The sequence below is a fragment of the Dreissena polymorpha genome, chromosome 2, assembly GCF_020536995.1.
Source record: "Dreissena polymorpha isolate Duluth1 chromosome 2, UMN_Dpol_1.0, whole genome shotgun sequence".
NCBI classification, from domain to species: Eukaryota; Metazoa; Mollusca; class Bivalvia; order Myida; family Dreissenidae; genus Dreissena; species Dreissena polymorpha.
This window is the reverse complement of record NC_068356.1, coordinates 134,816,268-134,834,625: the sequence shown is the minus strand read 5'-3', so window position 1 is coordinate 134,834,625 and position 18,358 is coordinate 134,816,268. Positions and strand designations below refer to the sequence as shown.

The following is an 18,358-nucleotide window of genomic DNA, read 5'->3' as shown; positions in this document are numbered from 1 at the left end:
GGTAGAGCAGGCAAGGGTAGGTGCGAACGAGGTCTTTTTTTGCGGGTAACAGTAGGTGTGAAAGGGGGTCATTTTGCACTTCGTAATTGGCAGACGTTATTGAGTAATATGTGCCACGACTTGTTAAGACGCTAATTGACATTTTGAGACACTAATTGACACTTGAGAACGTGAAGATATGCAATTGCATTTCGTGTGTATAAATATTGAACGTTCAACAGTGGTGTACCTCAACAACTGTATCCCCGTCTCCTATGCGACATTCAAATTTACCGGTGATACCCATGCTTTCCAGAGGAAAAATCACACGATGTACACTAATTCTTATTTTCTCACGTTTTTCACGTAATGCACGTGGACTGTTAATCTTTTGCTAGAAAATTACAAAATTGTCAGGAAAGTATAGTGCTATGCAACCCATGCTCCTAATCATAATGACGCTTCCTATTTTGAAATCTTAATTAAGCTTTCCAATGCCCGGGATTATTGGATTGTGCAATAGAAAAATGGCGGCCATTTTTGGTCCGATTTGGTGGTTTTATTGTCTTTAAAAAAAATTTCTCCATTTTTGCATTTAAAAAACAGCCTGTGCACTATACACGGGAGCGCGCTATACGTGGAAACCTACGGTAATGAAAATATTCATCAGTGTGTTTAGGTAAAGAGTTTAGTTTTATCTTCAATGACAAATTCTTTTTGCATTATCCATCAAAACAAACAATATGGGACATATTTTCAAGTAAAATCGAAGTCATAACCAGATCAGATGAATAACGCAATCATTTAGTATCATAATTTATAACAAGAAATCTGTGATAACAATATATGTTAATAACTGATATGGAATGTTCAAAACCTTTTTTTTTCGAAGCGGTCTAGCACCACGGTCTAGCACCAGTTTCATTTCGGACCGACAGATCAAATTTTACCCCTGCCCAAAATAGTACAAAAAACTTATTTTCTTTGCCTAAACCAATTTTATAAACTTAATTTGCAAACTTCCCCTAATAACAAGATTAAATTTAACTTATCAGGCTTTCTGCAAATTGTTGGAAAACAGATATTCCTCCCGGTTCAAATGATTATTCAAAAGTAAACCCATAGTATGAAACCCCTGTTCTTTCTAATAAATAAATTATCAACTTTGCGTGATAATTGCGAGGCTTTGCTTGTGGCAATCTGCCATGGTGCATTAAAATGGTAAAATTGTCGTGATCACATTCTACATCATTCTTTCCCAGAAAAAAACTACAAAATAATGGCATTTATACTCTGCCTTCTATTGCCAAGGACTATTGAAATCAATACAAGAGTAACAGCTCTGCTTGCAATAGATGCGGAAACAGTATCTTCATTACTTACCACAGTGTTTATTCTAGCTCTTATTTTTAAGGGCTCAGTAAAAGGATCCATTATTTACGCCCCTAAACAAATGTTTTTTTAACCAAAATTTCCCATTCTAAGGAAACAAATATTTACAAGAGCACAGCAAAGCGGGTGCCAATGCTCGGCTGTGGGTGCAGTTTTGAATAAATGAAAGCTTGTCAGAATATTTATTTATTTATTTTTTTACAAGAGGTCACAGTGACCTTGACCTTTGATCTCTAGCACCGGTTTTGTATTTTTACTGTTAACTACTTGCTGCCAGAATTACACTTTTACTTTTAAAGCCAATAATGTTTAAACTGAAACTGAAAGCTACGACGGAATTTAAGTTTGAAACCTGGAATACTGATTTGTTTACAATCTTACGGTTACTCCCCCCCCCCCCCCCCCAATGCAATCTGTATATAACGACTGTGTTTGTCCTTTCATGATAATTTTATTGTAAATTAATTCTTTTTTTTCTGTCTATGAAAAATTTCCTCTGGCTATGACATTTTTAAAGTTTCATAGCCGCGTTGGCTATGAAGACAAAAAAGTGAGTTTTGCAGAATGAATGGCTGGTAATGAACGCCTGGCTGGAAATTAACGCTCCAAAGCGACAAATGGAAGGCCTTGGGAACACCGCCAATGGAAACACAGTCTCACATTCCTGATATACCCCATTATCTCTATCATCAATAGTCAGACAGTCAGTGAACTTCATGGTATCTTTTTTGTAAGACATGAACCTGCTGGTTTTTCTGCCTAGCCCATTAGCCAAACTATCTGGCAAACCTGTAAATGACAACCTATTTCTTGTGAGAAGTGTCAAGGGTATACCCGCCTAACATAGCTGTGTTGTGCTGATCAGCCTGCACAGAATATGCAGGCTGGTCTTGGACTGAATCAGCCCGCCTGCAGTTCTACTAGGCTGATCTTGGATTGATTCAGCCTGTGCAGTCAACCCATGGTTATCATCAACTAATTCTCCTTGAACAGTATTCTCAGGCTGATTTTGGACTAAACTTAACACAAAAAGTGTTATAAATACATTCACCTTAAACATCGACTTCAGGTTGCCATAGTGTTGTGGATATGGTGCCTGGCTAGGGACCGGGAGGTCACAGGCTGGATTCCCACCTTTGGTGCATAATTCTTTAGATATCCCCCACCAAATGCTGGTTCTACCCAGGAAACAGACTCAAGAGCGTTTCAATATAAGCTGAAAGCCTTAAATGTAATAGCTAAAACAAGAGCACCGCATAACGGGTGCCACGCTCCGCTGCGGTCGCAGTTTTGAATAAATAAAAGCTTGTCAGAATTAAAAAAATTTAGAGGTCACAGTGACCTTGACCTTTGACCTAGTGACCCAAAAATGGGTGTGGCATGTAGAACTCTCATCAAGGTGCAGCTTCATATGAAGTGTCAAAGTTGTAGGTTGAAGCACTTTGATTTTCAAGCCAATGTTCAAAACCTTAACAAAATGTTAAGGTTTTAGCACGAAGCGGACGGTGGACGACAGGGTTTTTTGCTCCACTTTTTGGGAAGATAGCCCATGGCTTTGGAATTGGGAATTTTATCGGCATTTTCATGAAATTGGGAAAATAAATTCATTAGCCTTTTTTTTCCACACGAAAAGTCCACTGATTAGGGAAATAATAAATTTGACATAACTCTTTATAATAATTCAAATTAAAAGAACAAAATCATACAATACTTTGTTAGATGTAATTGAATTAAAATTGAGATAAAATATGCATTAGACAATTCTTTCTAAAAAAAAATTATTTTTTTTTGGAAATTGGGAATTTTGCCACATTTTGACAAAAATAAATCCTTTTTGGGATTGGGAACATAGCCAAATTTCGGCTATAAAATCAGGCCCAAAAAAAACCTGGACGATGAGCTGGCTATGACAATTACTCGGGTTTTCTCCGAAAACAGCCGAGCTAATAAATAGAGGATATTTGTTGGATTCGGTGGATTATCGATTCTAATTCACGAGTGATCATATAAAATAATAATTTCACGAGTGGCGCAGCCACGAGTGAAAATATATATTTTATATCGTCACGAGTGAATTAAAATCGATAATCCACCGAACCCAACAAATTTTCTTTTTATTTTATGCTTTATTCACAGTTTATATACATTGTTAAAGAGTTTAACTAAAGAATTTCGTTGGGAAAATGACGTCATTTCGTCAAAAAAATGACGTCATTTAACATAAACAGTGAAAATTATCGATAATTTTCACTGATAATTTTCATTGTTTGAAACAGTGAAATTATCAGTTTTAATTCACTGATATTTCTCTATAAACCACCGGAAAGCATAAAATAAATATGGTTTAAACTTCACTAAACAGAGACTTCCAAACACAGAAAGTGTAGAACATAATTAGCCTGTGAAGACCTGTCATGCATGTCCTTGATTGAGGCCCTGTTTTCATCACTATATCAAAAGAATTTTATATCTGTCATGATTGTGCAAATATCTTACAAGTAAGCAAAGTTTTAAGAGTATTTGAGAATCGATAAAGGAATTTTCACTCAATTTTCCTAATGCAAGAATTTTATTACCAAGTAAAAAAAAAAGGCCATATTATCATCCGCAAAAATTAAAGTGTATGTGAGAATGGCAAAGGGTATTTTCAGGGAAAGATACAATCCAAGCTGAAATACCTGATGATCCAACCCTCCCTTCTGATACCAAAACTGAAATTCATTCATGTAGTATATTAGTACAGACAGCCATGAGGGAGCTTTGACAGTTAATACAGCTGCATTAGTCTAGAGAGCTTCCTGCAGCTTGTGTTATATTTGTTATATTTGTGTGACAAAAAAAATGACATAAAAAGCATATTCCCCATATGGCACTAAACTACAAACCAAGTTACATCAACATAGCTTTAGTATTTTTTTATGTATCTCATGATCTTGATTTTAATCTTAATCATCTATGTTACCATAGCAACCAAAATGTTTGAATGACAAAGATTATGCTTATTCGCCAAATAACACTATCCACATACCATATTCATGAACATAGCTCAAGTTCTTTTTGAGTAATTGCGTGAAATAATAATTCACTTTCAATACTACGTGTACTAATGGCAACATGTTCTTAGAGACAAATCTTAAATTAACATACACAGAAAACATTAGTATCACCCAAGTACAAAAAGGTTACAGCAAGTAGACATTCTTCATTTAAGGACAGACTGACAGTTTTAACGCTAAAAAGAAGTGTACAGTGTGTAAAACCAAGTGCCAGACAAAACATTTGCCAAGTTATTCATTTATGTTTTATGGACCAATATTATGCACAAGCAGAGTGTTCACATCTAATACCAAAGAACCTAGGCCAACGAGGTATAGAAATTATCATTACACATTTTGTATTTCAGGCTCATTCACAAGGCCCCCAACTGAATCAATTAATGCACATGCGGAGCAACATGATAAACATTGGTATTACTCCATTATACCAGGTTACAAATACATGGAGCACAGTGTACTATATTCTCACCACTTAACTTTGCCACATATCATCAATTCAATCCTAGAGGTTAAACATTGTTTGAGCTTATGAATAATTACTTGTCAATTCTACCCTGTTATTATGGCTATACATGTACCAGCCAAAATTTATATTTTTAGTGTAATTTTAACTTAACCCTTTCAGCGCTGGAACCCAATTTTAAAGGCCTTTGAAAACAGTTTGGATCCAGATGAGACACCACAGAACGTGGCGTCTCATCAGGATCCAAACTGTTTGCTATTCTGATAGTATTCTTTGGAAAAAAAAATCGAAGAAAATGCGAATTTTAGAAATTCAGCAGACGACGATTTCCCAGCATGCAAAGGAATAAAGATTTATGTGAGAATCATGTTGTTTGGTAAGCAAGCCTGTTGCTCCAAGCTAAAAAGAACAGCTATTTATTTTAATGGATTTTATTCAATTTTACAATTCAAAACCATGACCATTTGTAGCTTAGCCCACAGTCAAAAGCACAAATTTATTGTCTTCTTCAATGCCAACAAATTTAATATTTACTATCATTGCTCAGTATCAACAGTATCATAGTAAAACTGTCCTATCTCCATAACAAGTCTGCATCAGATACAATATTATTATCATCTGAAATACCAAATTGAATGAACATTGCCTGCATTTCAGCTTACAGCTGCTCAATAAATTCAATTCATAAGTCACAATGGGCTCAAAGGAAGCCATTTGGCTACAATAGGCTTCTAGATAATTTGACACAAAAATACTGCACAGTTATTTAATTACTAGCATTCTTTGATCTCGTGTTATATAATCGTTAGATAATCATCAGATCAAAAACTCAGACAGCCCCAATTAATCGTATCACCATATTCTAAATAATTATTCAAAATTACCCCCAGCTAGTGACCAGCATAATTGTCCTGGTAAAGGCAGTCAATGCAATTTCTATCACGGGGAAATCTCTTTCTTTTACTGGTGTTGATCCTAAACACTGAAGTAATGTTCTTCACGGACATGGCATCGATTCTGGCCACTATATGAATGTCAATTCCATAAATTTCATAAAGACAGGCAGGCGCTAAAGAATGCTTCTTTTTCTAACTGGTAGCTAATCAACGATTTCTTTAGGCAGCTTTGTGCTGATCCAATAAAATCCTCTGCATGGATATCTGCCTATGTATCAGCATAACACAGCACACATAAATGGATCTATATGATTACAAGGAATCTTCAATTAATCATCGTTTCTCCCATTTCCATGATATCAGGCGTTGAAATTAATTGTAGCCAGACTTACGGAGAAATCCAGCCCAGTTAATGGACTACTAGTTAATGAAAAATAGAATCTGCTAATCAGACAAGACACGTAAAAAAGTCAAGGTCTCCTTTTTCTCTAATAAACTAGCAACAAAATTACTGAAAACTTACAAAATATAGTAATTTACAACTTTAGGTCATGACAAGTAACTTTTTGGTCTGCATAAGTGCACTTTTATGGCACTGGACTAAACAAGTGGATTTATAAGTTGATGTTAGGCACTGCATATAGATTATTTATGACATCAGGCAATTATGCAGATTCAATTGCGCACACCCTTCTTTCATATCTGAAGAATTTCCATTCAGAACTATTCTCACCCCAAATTGTCTCGTTCTTGCGTCATCCGAATCATATTTTCTACCATTGGCAGAGCATTGGGTGTTATTTTGACAGCCATTCCCTTTGAAATCTATAACAATTTCATTGTCTAGCTGGGATAATGTATTATGTGAAAACATTTGCATTCATCATAAAGTCATTTCACTTAAGACTTATTTTACTCAAAATCATTGATATTTACCCAAAATAGTTCACATAATTCATCTTTATGCCTCTGGTATAAATATAACAAGGTGATTGAATTTCATTACAAAGATCTAGAATAGACAAATCATTACATGGCAAATAATAGACAAATCATTACATGGCAAATAAAATTAATTCCCCTTTAATTATGGTATGGAAGTCTTTGAAACAGCATAAAATGAGCATATGTTCAATTACTTTAGAACTTACATTAAAGCAATTTATAAAGCAGTTGTTTTTTACAGCCACTGACATACATGTTTAAAAAGAAACTTTAATGCTCACAGCAGGCATGCTTTTTTGCTGATGCACCTTTTCAAATTCAACTCAAGTCGAATCAGTTATCTCTTTTGATGTCATTGCTCACTTTCATTTTCCATAATGGTTGGCAGTAACATTAAGATACTAGATATACATATACAATACATGCTGGTTTATTGAACATATTATTCCTCACAATTTTTTTACTATTTTAATAAAAATGATGTAATAATTTAAATTGATTGCAAAAGAAATGAGTGTCGCTACAAATTATAAAGTATTTTAAAGCATTTCAAAATATCACAATAAATAATTTACAAGACAAATAAATGAATAGATTAATATCAATGGTCTTAATTTCACTAAATCTTTCAATAAACATATATAGTCAGCATTCAAATTAGTTGTATATCTCTTTGTTTTTGCATTTTTATCAAGTGAACCAACAGTTTAAAATACCAGTCGCTAGACAGGATTTATTATGGGAACACCCAAGGCCTATAGGTTGGCGGTCCATTGTTTCCACTCACACATAACTTGTACAGCTTGTCTATGCACAGAAGCCTTTGAGAGTGATTGCCTTTTATTTTTACAAAAATGCACACACAAACCTGCAATTATTTGTTGACATAAAATGGTGACCAAGATTGATTTTATCATTCAAATATGGCCAAAAAAGGCATCCCATAGTGTCGACTTTCTACAGAAGTATATTTCTATCCCTTACCTTGTTCTTAGATTGTGTTTTAATAAGTTTCAAATCTCTTGTCAGTTGGAGTGGGGGATTTCAAACATTTATTTTTGATTGCATATCCAAATCTCTAGGTATAACAACTGATCACACTGCTGAGCCTCGGCTCCACTTAACCCTATACAAACACTCTATGAATATGTTTCAACTTCAAAGGACATTACTACAGGTACATTTGAACACTTAAGGCAACTCTGGCAGGTACATTAAATTTGAGGACTTGAGACAACTCTTGGCAGGTACATTTGAGGACTTGAGACAACTCTGGCAGGTTCATTGAAGAACTTGAGACAACTCCATTAGGTACAATTGAGGATTTGAAATAACTGCGGCAGGTACATTTGAGGACTTGAGACAACTCTGGCAGGTTCATTGAAGGACTTGAGACAACTCCATCAGGTACATTTGAGGACTTGAAATAACTGCGGCGGGTACATTTGAGGACTTGAGACAACTCTGGCAGGTACATTTGAGGGTTTGAGACAACTCCAGGACTTATACAACTCCAGCAGGTGCATTTGAGGACTTGAGACTGCTCGGGCAGGTACTTTTTAGGACTTGAGACAACTCAAGCAGGTACATATGAGGACTTGAAACAACTCAAGCAGGTACATTGAGGACTTGAGACAACTCAAGCAGGTACATTTGAGGACTTGAAACAACTCAAGCAGGTACATTTGAGGACTTGAAACAACTCAGGCAGGTACATTTGAGGACTTGAGACAACTCTGGCAGGTACATTTGAGGACTTGAGACAACTCTGGCAGGTATATTTGAGGACTTGAGACAACTCAAGCAGGTACATTTGAGGACTTGAGACAACTCAAGCAGGTACATTTGAGGACTTGAGACAACTCTGGCAGGTTACATTTGAGGACTTGAGACAACTCAAGCAGGTACATTTGAGGACTTGAGACAACTCAAGGAGGTACATTTGAGGGTTTGAGACAACTCAAGGAGGTACATTTGAGGACTTGAGACAACTCAAGGAGGTACATTTGAGGACTTGAGACAACTCAAGGAGGTACATTTTAGGACTTGAGACAACTCAAGCAGGTACATTTGAGGACTTGAGACAACTCAAGGAGGTACATTTGAGGACTTGAGACAACTCAAGGAGGTACATTTGAGGACTTGAGACAACTCAAGCAGGTACATTTGAGGACTTGAGACAACTCAAGGAGGTACATTTGAGGACTTGAGACAACTCAAGGAGGTACATTTTAGGACTTAAGACAACTCAAGCAGGTACATTTGAGGACTTGAGACAACTCAAGGAGGTACATTTGAGGACTTGAGACAACTCTGGCAGGTACATTTGAGGACTTGAGACAACTCTGGCAGGTATATTTGAGGACTTGAGACAACTCAAGCAGGTACATTTGAGGACTTTAGACAACTCAAGCAGGTTACATTTGAGGACTTGAGACAACTCAAGCAGGTACATTTGAGGACTTGAGACAACACTGGCAGGTACATTTGAGGACTTGAGACAACTCTGGCAGGTATATTTTAGGACTTGAGACAACTCAAGCAGGTACATTTGAGGACTTTAGACAACTCAAGCAGGTACATTTGAGGACTTGAGACAACTCCATTATGTTTTCAAGATTACCCTTTACCACTTAAATGCGTATTTTGATGCATTTGTAGACCCCTTGAAAGTTTAATTTAAGACCTTTTTTGCTAGAATCAAGTTTTAAAGGCTTTGTTTCCAACCCTTAGATACTGATGAGCTGCAAACAGCATTAAACCTGAACAGACTGCGAGTTACTCGTAGGCTGTTCTGGTTTTATGCTGTTTGCACATAGCCATTTTCTCTTTGCTTCTGAGATTGGAAAGGGTCAAGGCCACATGAAACAAGTTTCATTACAATGTCAAGCACTGTGTGTAACACTGTTTTACTTCTCATCTAATAATACAGTCATCTTATTCACCTTTTCAAATCATAAATAAATTCCTATTAAATAAATCTCTCTTTATAAGTCCCCTATCATAATCCTACCACCCACCCCACCCCCCAAAAAAACAATAATAACTAGAAATGGCGCGGATGGGCCCACCCTTATCCCCACGCCGCAACTTTTTACCCTGGGGTCAGATCAAAATTCCAAATAGTGCACAGCCACTGTCGCACATATGCTTATAGCTACCATGTGTTTTAGTTTCAAGGTTCTGGTCTAATAGTGTAGGAGGAGATAGTGGCCAGAACGGACGGATGGAGGGACAGTGGAGATAACCACATAATCCCCCTGCTCCAATTCGGAGCGTGGGGATAATAATTGAAATTATTTAAAACAAGAAACCGTCGGAGACGGGTGATGCTCCCCAAAGTTTTTTTTGTGTCACAATATTGCACTATATATTCAGATAAAAGGAAATGTCTTGAGGCACAGTAGTTGGGGGGACAAGAATTTTTTTATAGAAAATTTCAAAGGGCTATAACTCTGTGAAAAATCATCCGACCAGAACCCGCTGATAATATGCACATCTTCTCTTGGTAGTGAAGCTTTCCATAAAGTTTCATTGAATTCCGGTCATTAGTTGCTGAGAAATAGCCCGGACAAAAATTGTGCATGGACAGACACACGGACGGACAGACGAAGCGGCGACTATATAATATTTGGGGGAGCATAAAAATTATTAACACTATTTGAATAGCAATAGTGGCAGGTTTTGATAAGAAAGAAAGTTTTAACTTTTTTTTTGCATTAAGGACACAACAGCATCCTTGAACGCTTATACAATTAAAATTTATACATTATTTTCAGTGTTAATTTTTGTATTCTGGTAGGTCTCAACAACAAGATGTGTTTTGATATATAATATAAATACCAGTTATTTAAATGTAGTTTTCTTTTCAAAGAGCTTTACCAAATAAGCTATTTTAAACATTTTATGAGAAATTTAATTTGATTGGTACATATGGCAGGAGAGGTGTAAGCTTCTTTCCATCTTTTTTGTATTTTTACAGTTTTCTTGGTAGGTTTTCATTAAAACATAAAGAACAGAAGAACGGAGAATATTTTAGAAGGCCAATCTGGGCGATATGGTAATCATATTTCGCTGTGCCCAAATAATGGATTGCAAGATGAACCATACCATAAAAATAGATTCTGTCATACCAAAATGATTGATTGCTTCATGAACATTCACAGGATAGAGATTTCGTAATACCCAAATAATGGATTGCAAGGCAAACAATTACCCTATAAATAGATTTCAACAATCAACATACTCAAATTAGGGACAGCAGTATTTACATATGGTGTAAGAAGATATTGCCATACCCAAATAATGGATTGGAACATGATTCTTGAACAATTTATTATGGAGTATATCATTTTACCATTCCCGAATGATGGGCAACAGTCCTACATAAGCAAACATATATCTCATATACAATATTAACTTTGCAAGGTTTTACATTGATGAAATGCTATAGACAAAAATTGAATTAGCTTTACCTCGTGCTGACAATTTTTTTGTGTTGATTATTTTTGCTGCAAATTCTTGCCCTGTAGATTTTAGAACACATCTTCGTACTATAGAAAAAGCACCCCTGAAAAAGATACATAATAATGTCAAACTCTTGATGTATATGACACATTAAATCAGATACATAATAATGTCAAACTCTTGATGTATATGACACATTAAATCAGCAATACAATCATGAAATGTTTGCGTTCTTATTAGTGTGACTGTTTAAAGTTGTGGCTACTGTTTCCATAACATCATTTGTTGTTTCTTATGCACTATGTTCAATGTTACCAGCATCTGAATAAGCCAATAGCTATTAAGACATACTTTCTGTTCTTATCATTGGTCATAGGACATCATATAACATAGTCTTAAATATTAATATATTCCTAACATGTGAGTCATCTTCCATATAACATATAACATAGTCTTAAATATTAATATATTCCTAACATGTGAGTCATCTTCCAGCAAAAAAAATCAGCATTGCTCTGGGATAATGGGGCTTAATGCATCTGCATAGCTTTGTGTAAGAGGAGCCTGCGCAGCCCCTACGGGCTAATCAGGGATCTGTGCAGCCCCTACGGGCTAATCAGGGAGTACACTTTCGTCATAACCTGATGTTGTTCTGAGTCTAAGGAGGTGTGCAGCCCCTTGGGGCTAATCAGGGAGTACACTTTCGTCATAACCTGATGTTGTTCTGAGTCTAAGGAGGTGTGCAGCCCCTAGGGGCTAATCAGGGAGTACACTTTCGTCATAACCTGATGTTGTTCTGAGTCTAAGGAGGTGTGCAGCCCCTAGGGGCTAATCAGGGATGACACTTTCGTCATAACCTGATGTTGTTCTGAGTCTAAGGAGGTGTGCAGCCCCTAGGGGCTAATCAGGGATGACACTTTCGTCATAACCTGATGTTGTTCTGAGTCTAAGGAGGTATTTCCATTCAACAAAAAATACAATAAAAGTGGAAAATTGTGTCTCTTAATAGCCTGTGCAGTTTGCACAGGCTAATCTGGGACAACACTTTATGCATATGTATCAAAGCCCGTTTTCCCAGAGTAAGCCTCTATTGTATTCCTAAAGATATCGTTACATTGTATCATTGAAGGAAAAGTGCTCTCAGTAAGGGGCGGGCGCAAACCCATGACTGCCTGAACACTGGCATGATGCTTTAACTCATTTATGCCTAGTGGACTCTCCCATCCTTCTAAATAAGATCAATGTATTTCCAAAACTAGGGATGTCTAGTATATTTATTTCTATATTTAGAATATTTCTAACAGAAATTCCTTTAAGCAAACAGCGCAGACCCTGATGAGACGCTGCATCATGTGGCGTCTCATCTGGGTCTACGCTGTTTGCCAAGGCCTTTTTTAGACGCTAGGCATAAATGGGTTAAGTACTGAACCAACCGGCAAGCTGATTCTGAGTTTCCCTATGCATAATACAGTAATTTGCCTAGGTAAGTAATTTTCCTAGATAAGTAAGTTACAATGTACATGTAAGACTTCGCTTCTTATTTATATATCAGCTGCTCTCTGTGGAAACCGAGGCTTAAAGGGATCTTTTCACGCTTTGGTAAATTGACAAAATTGAAAAAAGTTGTTTCAGATTCGCAAATTTTCGTTTTAGTTATGATATTTGTGAGGAAACAGTAATACTGAACATTTACCATGGTCTAATATAGCCATTATATGCATCTTTTGACGATTTTAAAACCTAAAAATTATAAAGCGTTGCAACGCGAAACGATTGAATAATTTGGAGAGTTCTGTTTTTGTCGTTAAATTTTGTGAAACTACGAAGATTGCTTATATACAGTATAAAATACGTCAAGTATGTGTACTCGGCGGAATAGCTCAGTAGGCTAAAGCGTTTTTACTTCAGGACTCTGGCAGGACTCCAGGGGTCACTGGTTCGAAACCTGCTCCGGGCAATGTTCTTTTCCTTTTTTTAATTTTATTCTTGATTTTTTACTGGAGCTTTTACGATCCAATGTTTACATTTATCAATATAAAGCATTTAATGAATAAGTTAAAAAATGCCAAAATCTGTGAAAAGGCCCCTTTAATGCAGCATAAGCGTGAAAAGTCATCCTAGATTAGCCTGTGCAATCTGCACAGGCTAATCTGAGACAACATTTTTCACTTTGTATTTTCTGCTTACAAGAAGTCTTTCTTAAAGAAAATCCAGTTTAGGTGGAATGTGTTGTCCCAGATTAGCCTGTGTGGACTGCACAGGCTTATCCGGGATGACACATTAAGCCCCATTTTCCTAGAGTGAAGCTCATATGTCACTAGAGTAAACAATAGCATAATACTTTAAAAGACCATGTAAACAAACACCCAGACAGACAAAGAGAATTTTTTTTATAAAAAACACTTTAACACCAGCAAACAGAATGTTCTCTCATTGACCCAATCAATAACCACTGAAGCCATCGTTGGTTTTTATAGGAACAACCACTGACAATGCATCTAAATTTAAGCATCATTTTTATTGAAGACTTCAGTTTACCAGATAATGCCTGCTCTGTAGCAAATCTTGAGAAAGTGTTAGTCATAGTGGTAATAAGGACCAGACCACTATTGATTGAGTCCAACACTTCTCACTAACCTAATGTTTCACCAGTGATCAAAATTAGTACACTAGTTCAAATGTTGTATACAAAGAATATATATATGATGTGAGTTTTGTTTGTGATTTTAAAATCAACATAAGCCATAAGGTGATGTATGGGATTTTGGTTGAATGAAAGTTAATCCTGAACCAAAATCTAGGGAGAAGTTAAAACTTTTGAAGCAAAGCCCTGATCTATCTATTACCACATCCCCCAGCGTCCACTGATGAATGCTACATGAAACCATGAATGCAATAAAGGTACACACATAAACACATCAACAAATATGAATTTGATTACCTATACATGCATGAACATATGTTACAAATTTGGAGAGCAACCTACCAGATATATCAATGGTCAGATCTTGATCAGTTATTGGTAAAGTAATTAGTAATTATTAATGTGTTTTGCACTGAACATGTACTTGAAAAATGTATCTGTTGACAATTATAACAGTAATTAGCATGCATGTCAGCAGTGCTCCAGCTAGGCCTAAATTGAAGGGCGTCTAAAGAGTCTTGAGGGGATTTTAGGAGGACATTGACATTCTAATGATGTGATGACACTTTAATACATAAAAAGGTCATTCACCTGCAGTGCCCCAGCTGGGATTTGAAAATGGCTTGGTGCTAATTTGTCAAAGTCCACTGTACTGTCTGCAGCCATATGTGTCTTGTTCTGATAAAACTGGGCATAATGCATGTGCGTAAAGTTTCGTCCCAGATTAGCCTGTGCAGTCCACACAGGCTAATCAGGGAAAACACTTTCCTCTTAAACTAGATTTTCGGTAAAAAGTTTCTTCCTTTAAACGAAATATACCATTAAAGCGGAAAGTGTCGTCCCTGATTAGCCTGTCCGGACTGCACAGGCTAATCTGGGACGACACTTTACGCACATGCATTATGCCCAGTTTTCTCAGAACAAGACACATATGGCTGCAGACAGTAAAGTGGACTTTGACAAATTAGCACCAAGCCATTTTCAAATCCCAGCTGGGGCACTGCAGGTGAATGACCTTTTTATGTATTAAAGTGTCATCACATCATTAGAATGTCAATGTATTCCTAAAATCCCCTCAAGACTCTTTATGGCAACAGTGATGCCTGGTCAATAAAATGATTAACTATTGAAAGGTTCCAGTTATGAAATATTAATTAGTAATCTGTAGGGCTAGCTTTGTTCCTTGTTATCAAAACTCATCAAAAAAGTTTGTATGCCCCCTTTCGAAGAAAAGGGGGTATATAGTTTTCGCACTGTCCGTTGGTCAGTCTGTCAGTCTGTCACACTTTTCGTGTCCGCTCTCTAATTCAAATAGTTTTCATCCGATCTTTACCAAACTTGGTCAGAAGTTGTATCTAGACAATATCTAGGTCAAGTTCGAATATGGGTCATGCCGGGTCAAAAACTAGGTCACGGGTCCACTTAGTGCATTTCAATAACTTCTATCAAAGCGTTTATTGGGGGCATATGTCATCCTATGGAGACAGCTCTTGTTCTCATCTCATTGGGATAAGGCCCTAGCCAATTGATTGTGGGAAAGAACTAGACAATAAATCGCAGATTTGGGAAATTAAAACTCTGTTTAAGTTTTGTTTTAGGGGACAAAGTTCTGCATGATTTTAAATAACATTTTCATTGGGAAGGCGCTTTAAATCGGCCGGCTTATAACTCAGTAACTGTGATATGAATTTAGTGATTGTGGACATTACTTTATTGATTTTGCACACATTTCATAATGGTAGATGTATTCCACAACTTTATTAAACTGCACACATGTGTATGACTTGTAAATCGATGCATATAATTATGCAGTCACATTCCTGAATTCAGAAATTCAATAACATAACAAGATTAAGGAGATTGTCAATATTTTAACAACATAAAATTCGCGAGAAACAGATTAAAATCTTGATTGGTTTATCAAGTCTTCTTAAAATTAGATCTATATCTGCAATGCACAAAAATAGCTTAAGATTTATTGGAAAATTATGTTATTTTATGTAGATCACATTGTAGATTATCACATGCCAATCTATTTCCAGAACTGTTTGAATGTAAGAAGCACTATATAATACATGCGATAAGCAGACATTAGATCAGATCATAGAAAACTTGTAATGCTTACATAATATGAGCCAAACACTTTGATAACATGCCTAATGCATGTGCGTAGTGTCCTCCCATATTAGCATGAGCATGCTCAGGGGTTTTTTTGGCCCCATTTTATAGCCGAAATTCGGCTATGTTCCCAATCCGAAAAAGTATACTTTTTTTCCCAAAATGTGGCCAAATATTCCCAATTTCCAAAAAAAAAATTTAGAAAGAAAGAAGTGTCTTATGCATATTTTATCTCAATTTTAATTCAATTACATCTAACAAAGTATTGTATGATTTTGTTCTTTTAATTTTAATAATTATAAAGAGTTATGTCAAATTTATTATTTCCCTAATCAGTGGACTTTTCGTGTGGAAAAAAAAGGCTAATGAATTTATTTTCCCAATTTCATGAAAATGCCGATAAAATTCCCAATTCCAAAGCCATGGGCTATCTTACCAAAAAGTGGAAAAAAACCCTGATGCTGCTGAGTCTACACAGGTACGACACTTTCCGCTTTTATGGACTTTTTGTTCAAAGGAAGTATAATCTTTAAAAAATCCAGTTAAGAGCAGACAGTGTCATTCCTGATAAGCCTGTGCAGACTGCACAGGCTTATCTGAAACCACACTTAGTGCACATGCATTAAGTCCCGTATTTTTGGAGAGCGGCTAATATCATATATATCAGCATTTTTCGTCAACATTTTAGGAATCGTATATTCCGGTCTTAAAAACGAAAATAAGCTTAGGTTTCCTCAGCTGATGTGATCTCTTTCTTTTTTTTAATTCACGAGTTAGTTGTATTCAAACAACATATTCTTAGAAAGGCTTATCTGTAAATTTATTCTTGTATTTGAATTAACACCAGAACACCACGCTTGAACAGTAGATTGCTCATGGATACTGGTGACAAGAAGGTGGCTAAGTTTAGTTTCCTTTCTCAACTTGAATCAAGGACACAAGGCAGGTTAACGAAGCAGATTTAATATTACATCCTGATGGGTTTTCAGTGTTGTTAGTGTTATGACTTCTTAGTTTTATGGTTTCACAGTCATGAACTTGCAGTACAATTCTTACTAGTTACCGGTACTCACTTGATCAAGGATGTAATTTTGACTTCTATGTATTCAGGGCAACAGATAAGATTTTGGGTCAATGAGTTTTCACTGCAAGCTTTTTGTAACAATTAGTTTTTTCGCTCAAAACTATTTGTCAATTATTTTTTTACCATTTTAATCAAAACGTATATATATTTCAGATTAGCGCTTCATTTTGGATATTGATAATTCTCAGCAATTCTTATTCCAATTAAGTCATTATAAATTCACAGTGACAGTGGTTGTTTGTTAATATTAGTACTAATTGTATATTGACAAATGGATGATGGAGTCATTTTGATAAACCAGTTTCAACACTCCTGCCTTTCAGTCTCAGATCATACTCACATTGCTAAACCTTTCCATCAATGACAAGCCAGTGGAAATCACGATGTTGTTAGTTTTTGAGACACGGAATCGCAGCGGTGTTTTGAGCTGAATATATCAGAATCTGTCACCACCTGCGCTATTAAATGTGATAGTATACTCTTCACAATGTCTTTTCCCGACGGTTTGGGTCTCATAACGAATTGTAAAATATTGGGCGCGCACGCCGTTTATGAAAGTTTTCTAACCCGACCGCATTTAACAGAGAACCTTGTCCCGAACTTATTTCGGCGGAAGTAACTTTTTATATTGACACCAGCCCAAAATGGTGTCTATATGAACTAACTGAAAATTTTACGGCCACACTAAAGGTTACAATACAATAATTATAATTAAACATGGTACGGCGTAAAAGGGAACAACTAAAACGACGAAGAATCGATTTCAGTTCATTTTCTATCTTCATAATCGTTTTCTGTACGATTGATTTTTAATTTCAATTCATTTTCTGTCAAATGCAAATCATAAAAACGATAAAACGAGCCTTATCTGTTGCCCTGATGTATTGATGTATTTACATGTATATGACTTTTACATGTCTACATGTACATTTATATGTATATTTCCCAATGAGGAAATTTAATAAAGTTTAACATTTAGTTAGTTTCCCTATGCAGCTCTAACACTGAAACTAAGTAAATATAATATTGACAACTTGACAACTGTTTGTTATCAATTTTAAAGTATTTTGGAACAAAAACTAAACTACACCAATTTCCCAATATGAAGACTTCCAGGGGTCTCGCTAGTGGGCGATTTGTTCGCCCAGAGAATATTAATTTCGCACATTAATTTCATGAAGGCGAAGAAACATCTCCCCCTTTAAATGATTTATTTCGTTCCAGACCTTGACGGATTAAAGGGATCTTTTCACAGTTTGGTAAATTGACAAAATTGAAAAAAGTTGTTTCAGATTCGCAAATTTTTGTTTTAGT

The 18,358-nt window shown here is 36.0% G+C and overlaps 1 protein-coding gene across 21 annotated transcripts in view; it reads right to left on the bottom strand.

Moving 5' to 3' along the window:
- The window catches only part of LOC127869086 (calcium/calmodulin-dependent protein kinase type II delta chain-like), a 211,181-nt gene that overhangs the window by 180,008 nt on the left and 12,815 nt on the right, over nucleotides 1-18,358 (bottom strand). For all 21 annotated transcript variants that reach the window (XM_052411379.1, XM_052411382.1, XM_052411392.1 and 18 more), the window contains exon 2: nucleotides 11,207-11,301. In XM_052411379.1, the coding sequence (XP_052267339.1) occupies nucleotides 11,207-11,301 (95 nt within the window). The remainder of the gene's footprint in view (nucleotides 1-11,206; nucleotides 11,302-18,358) is intronic.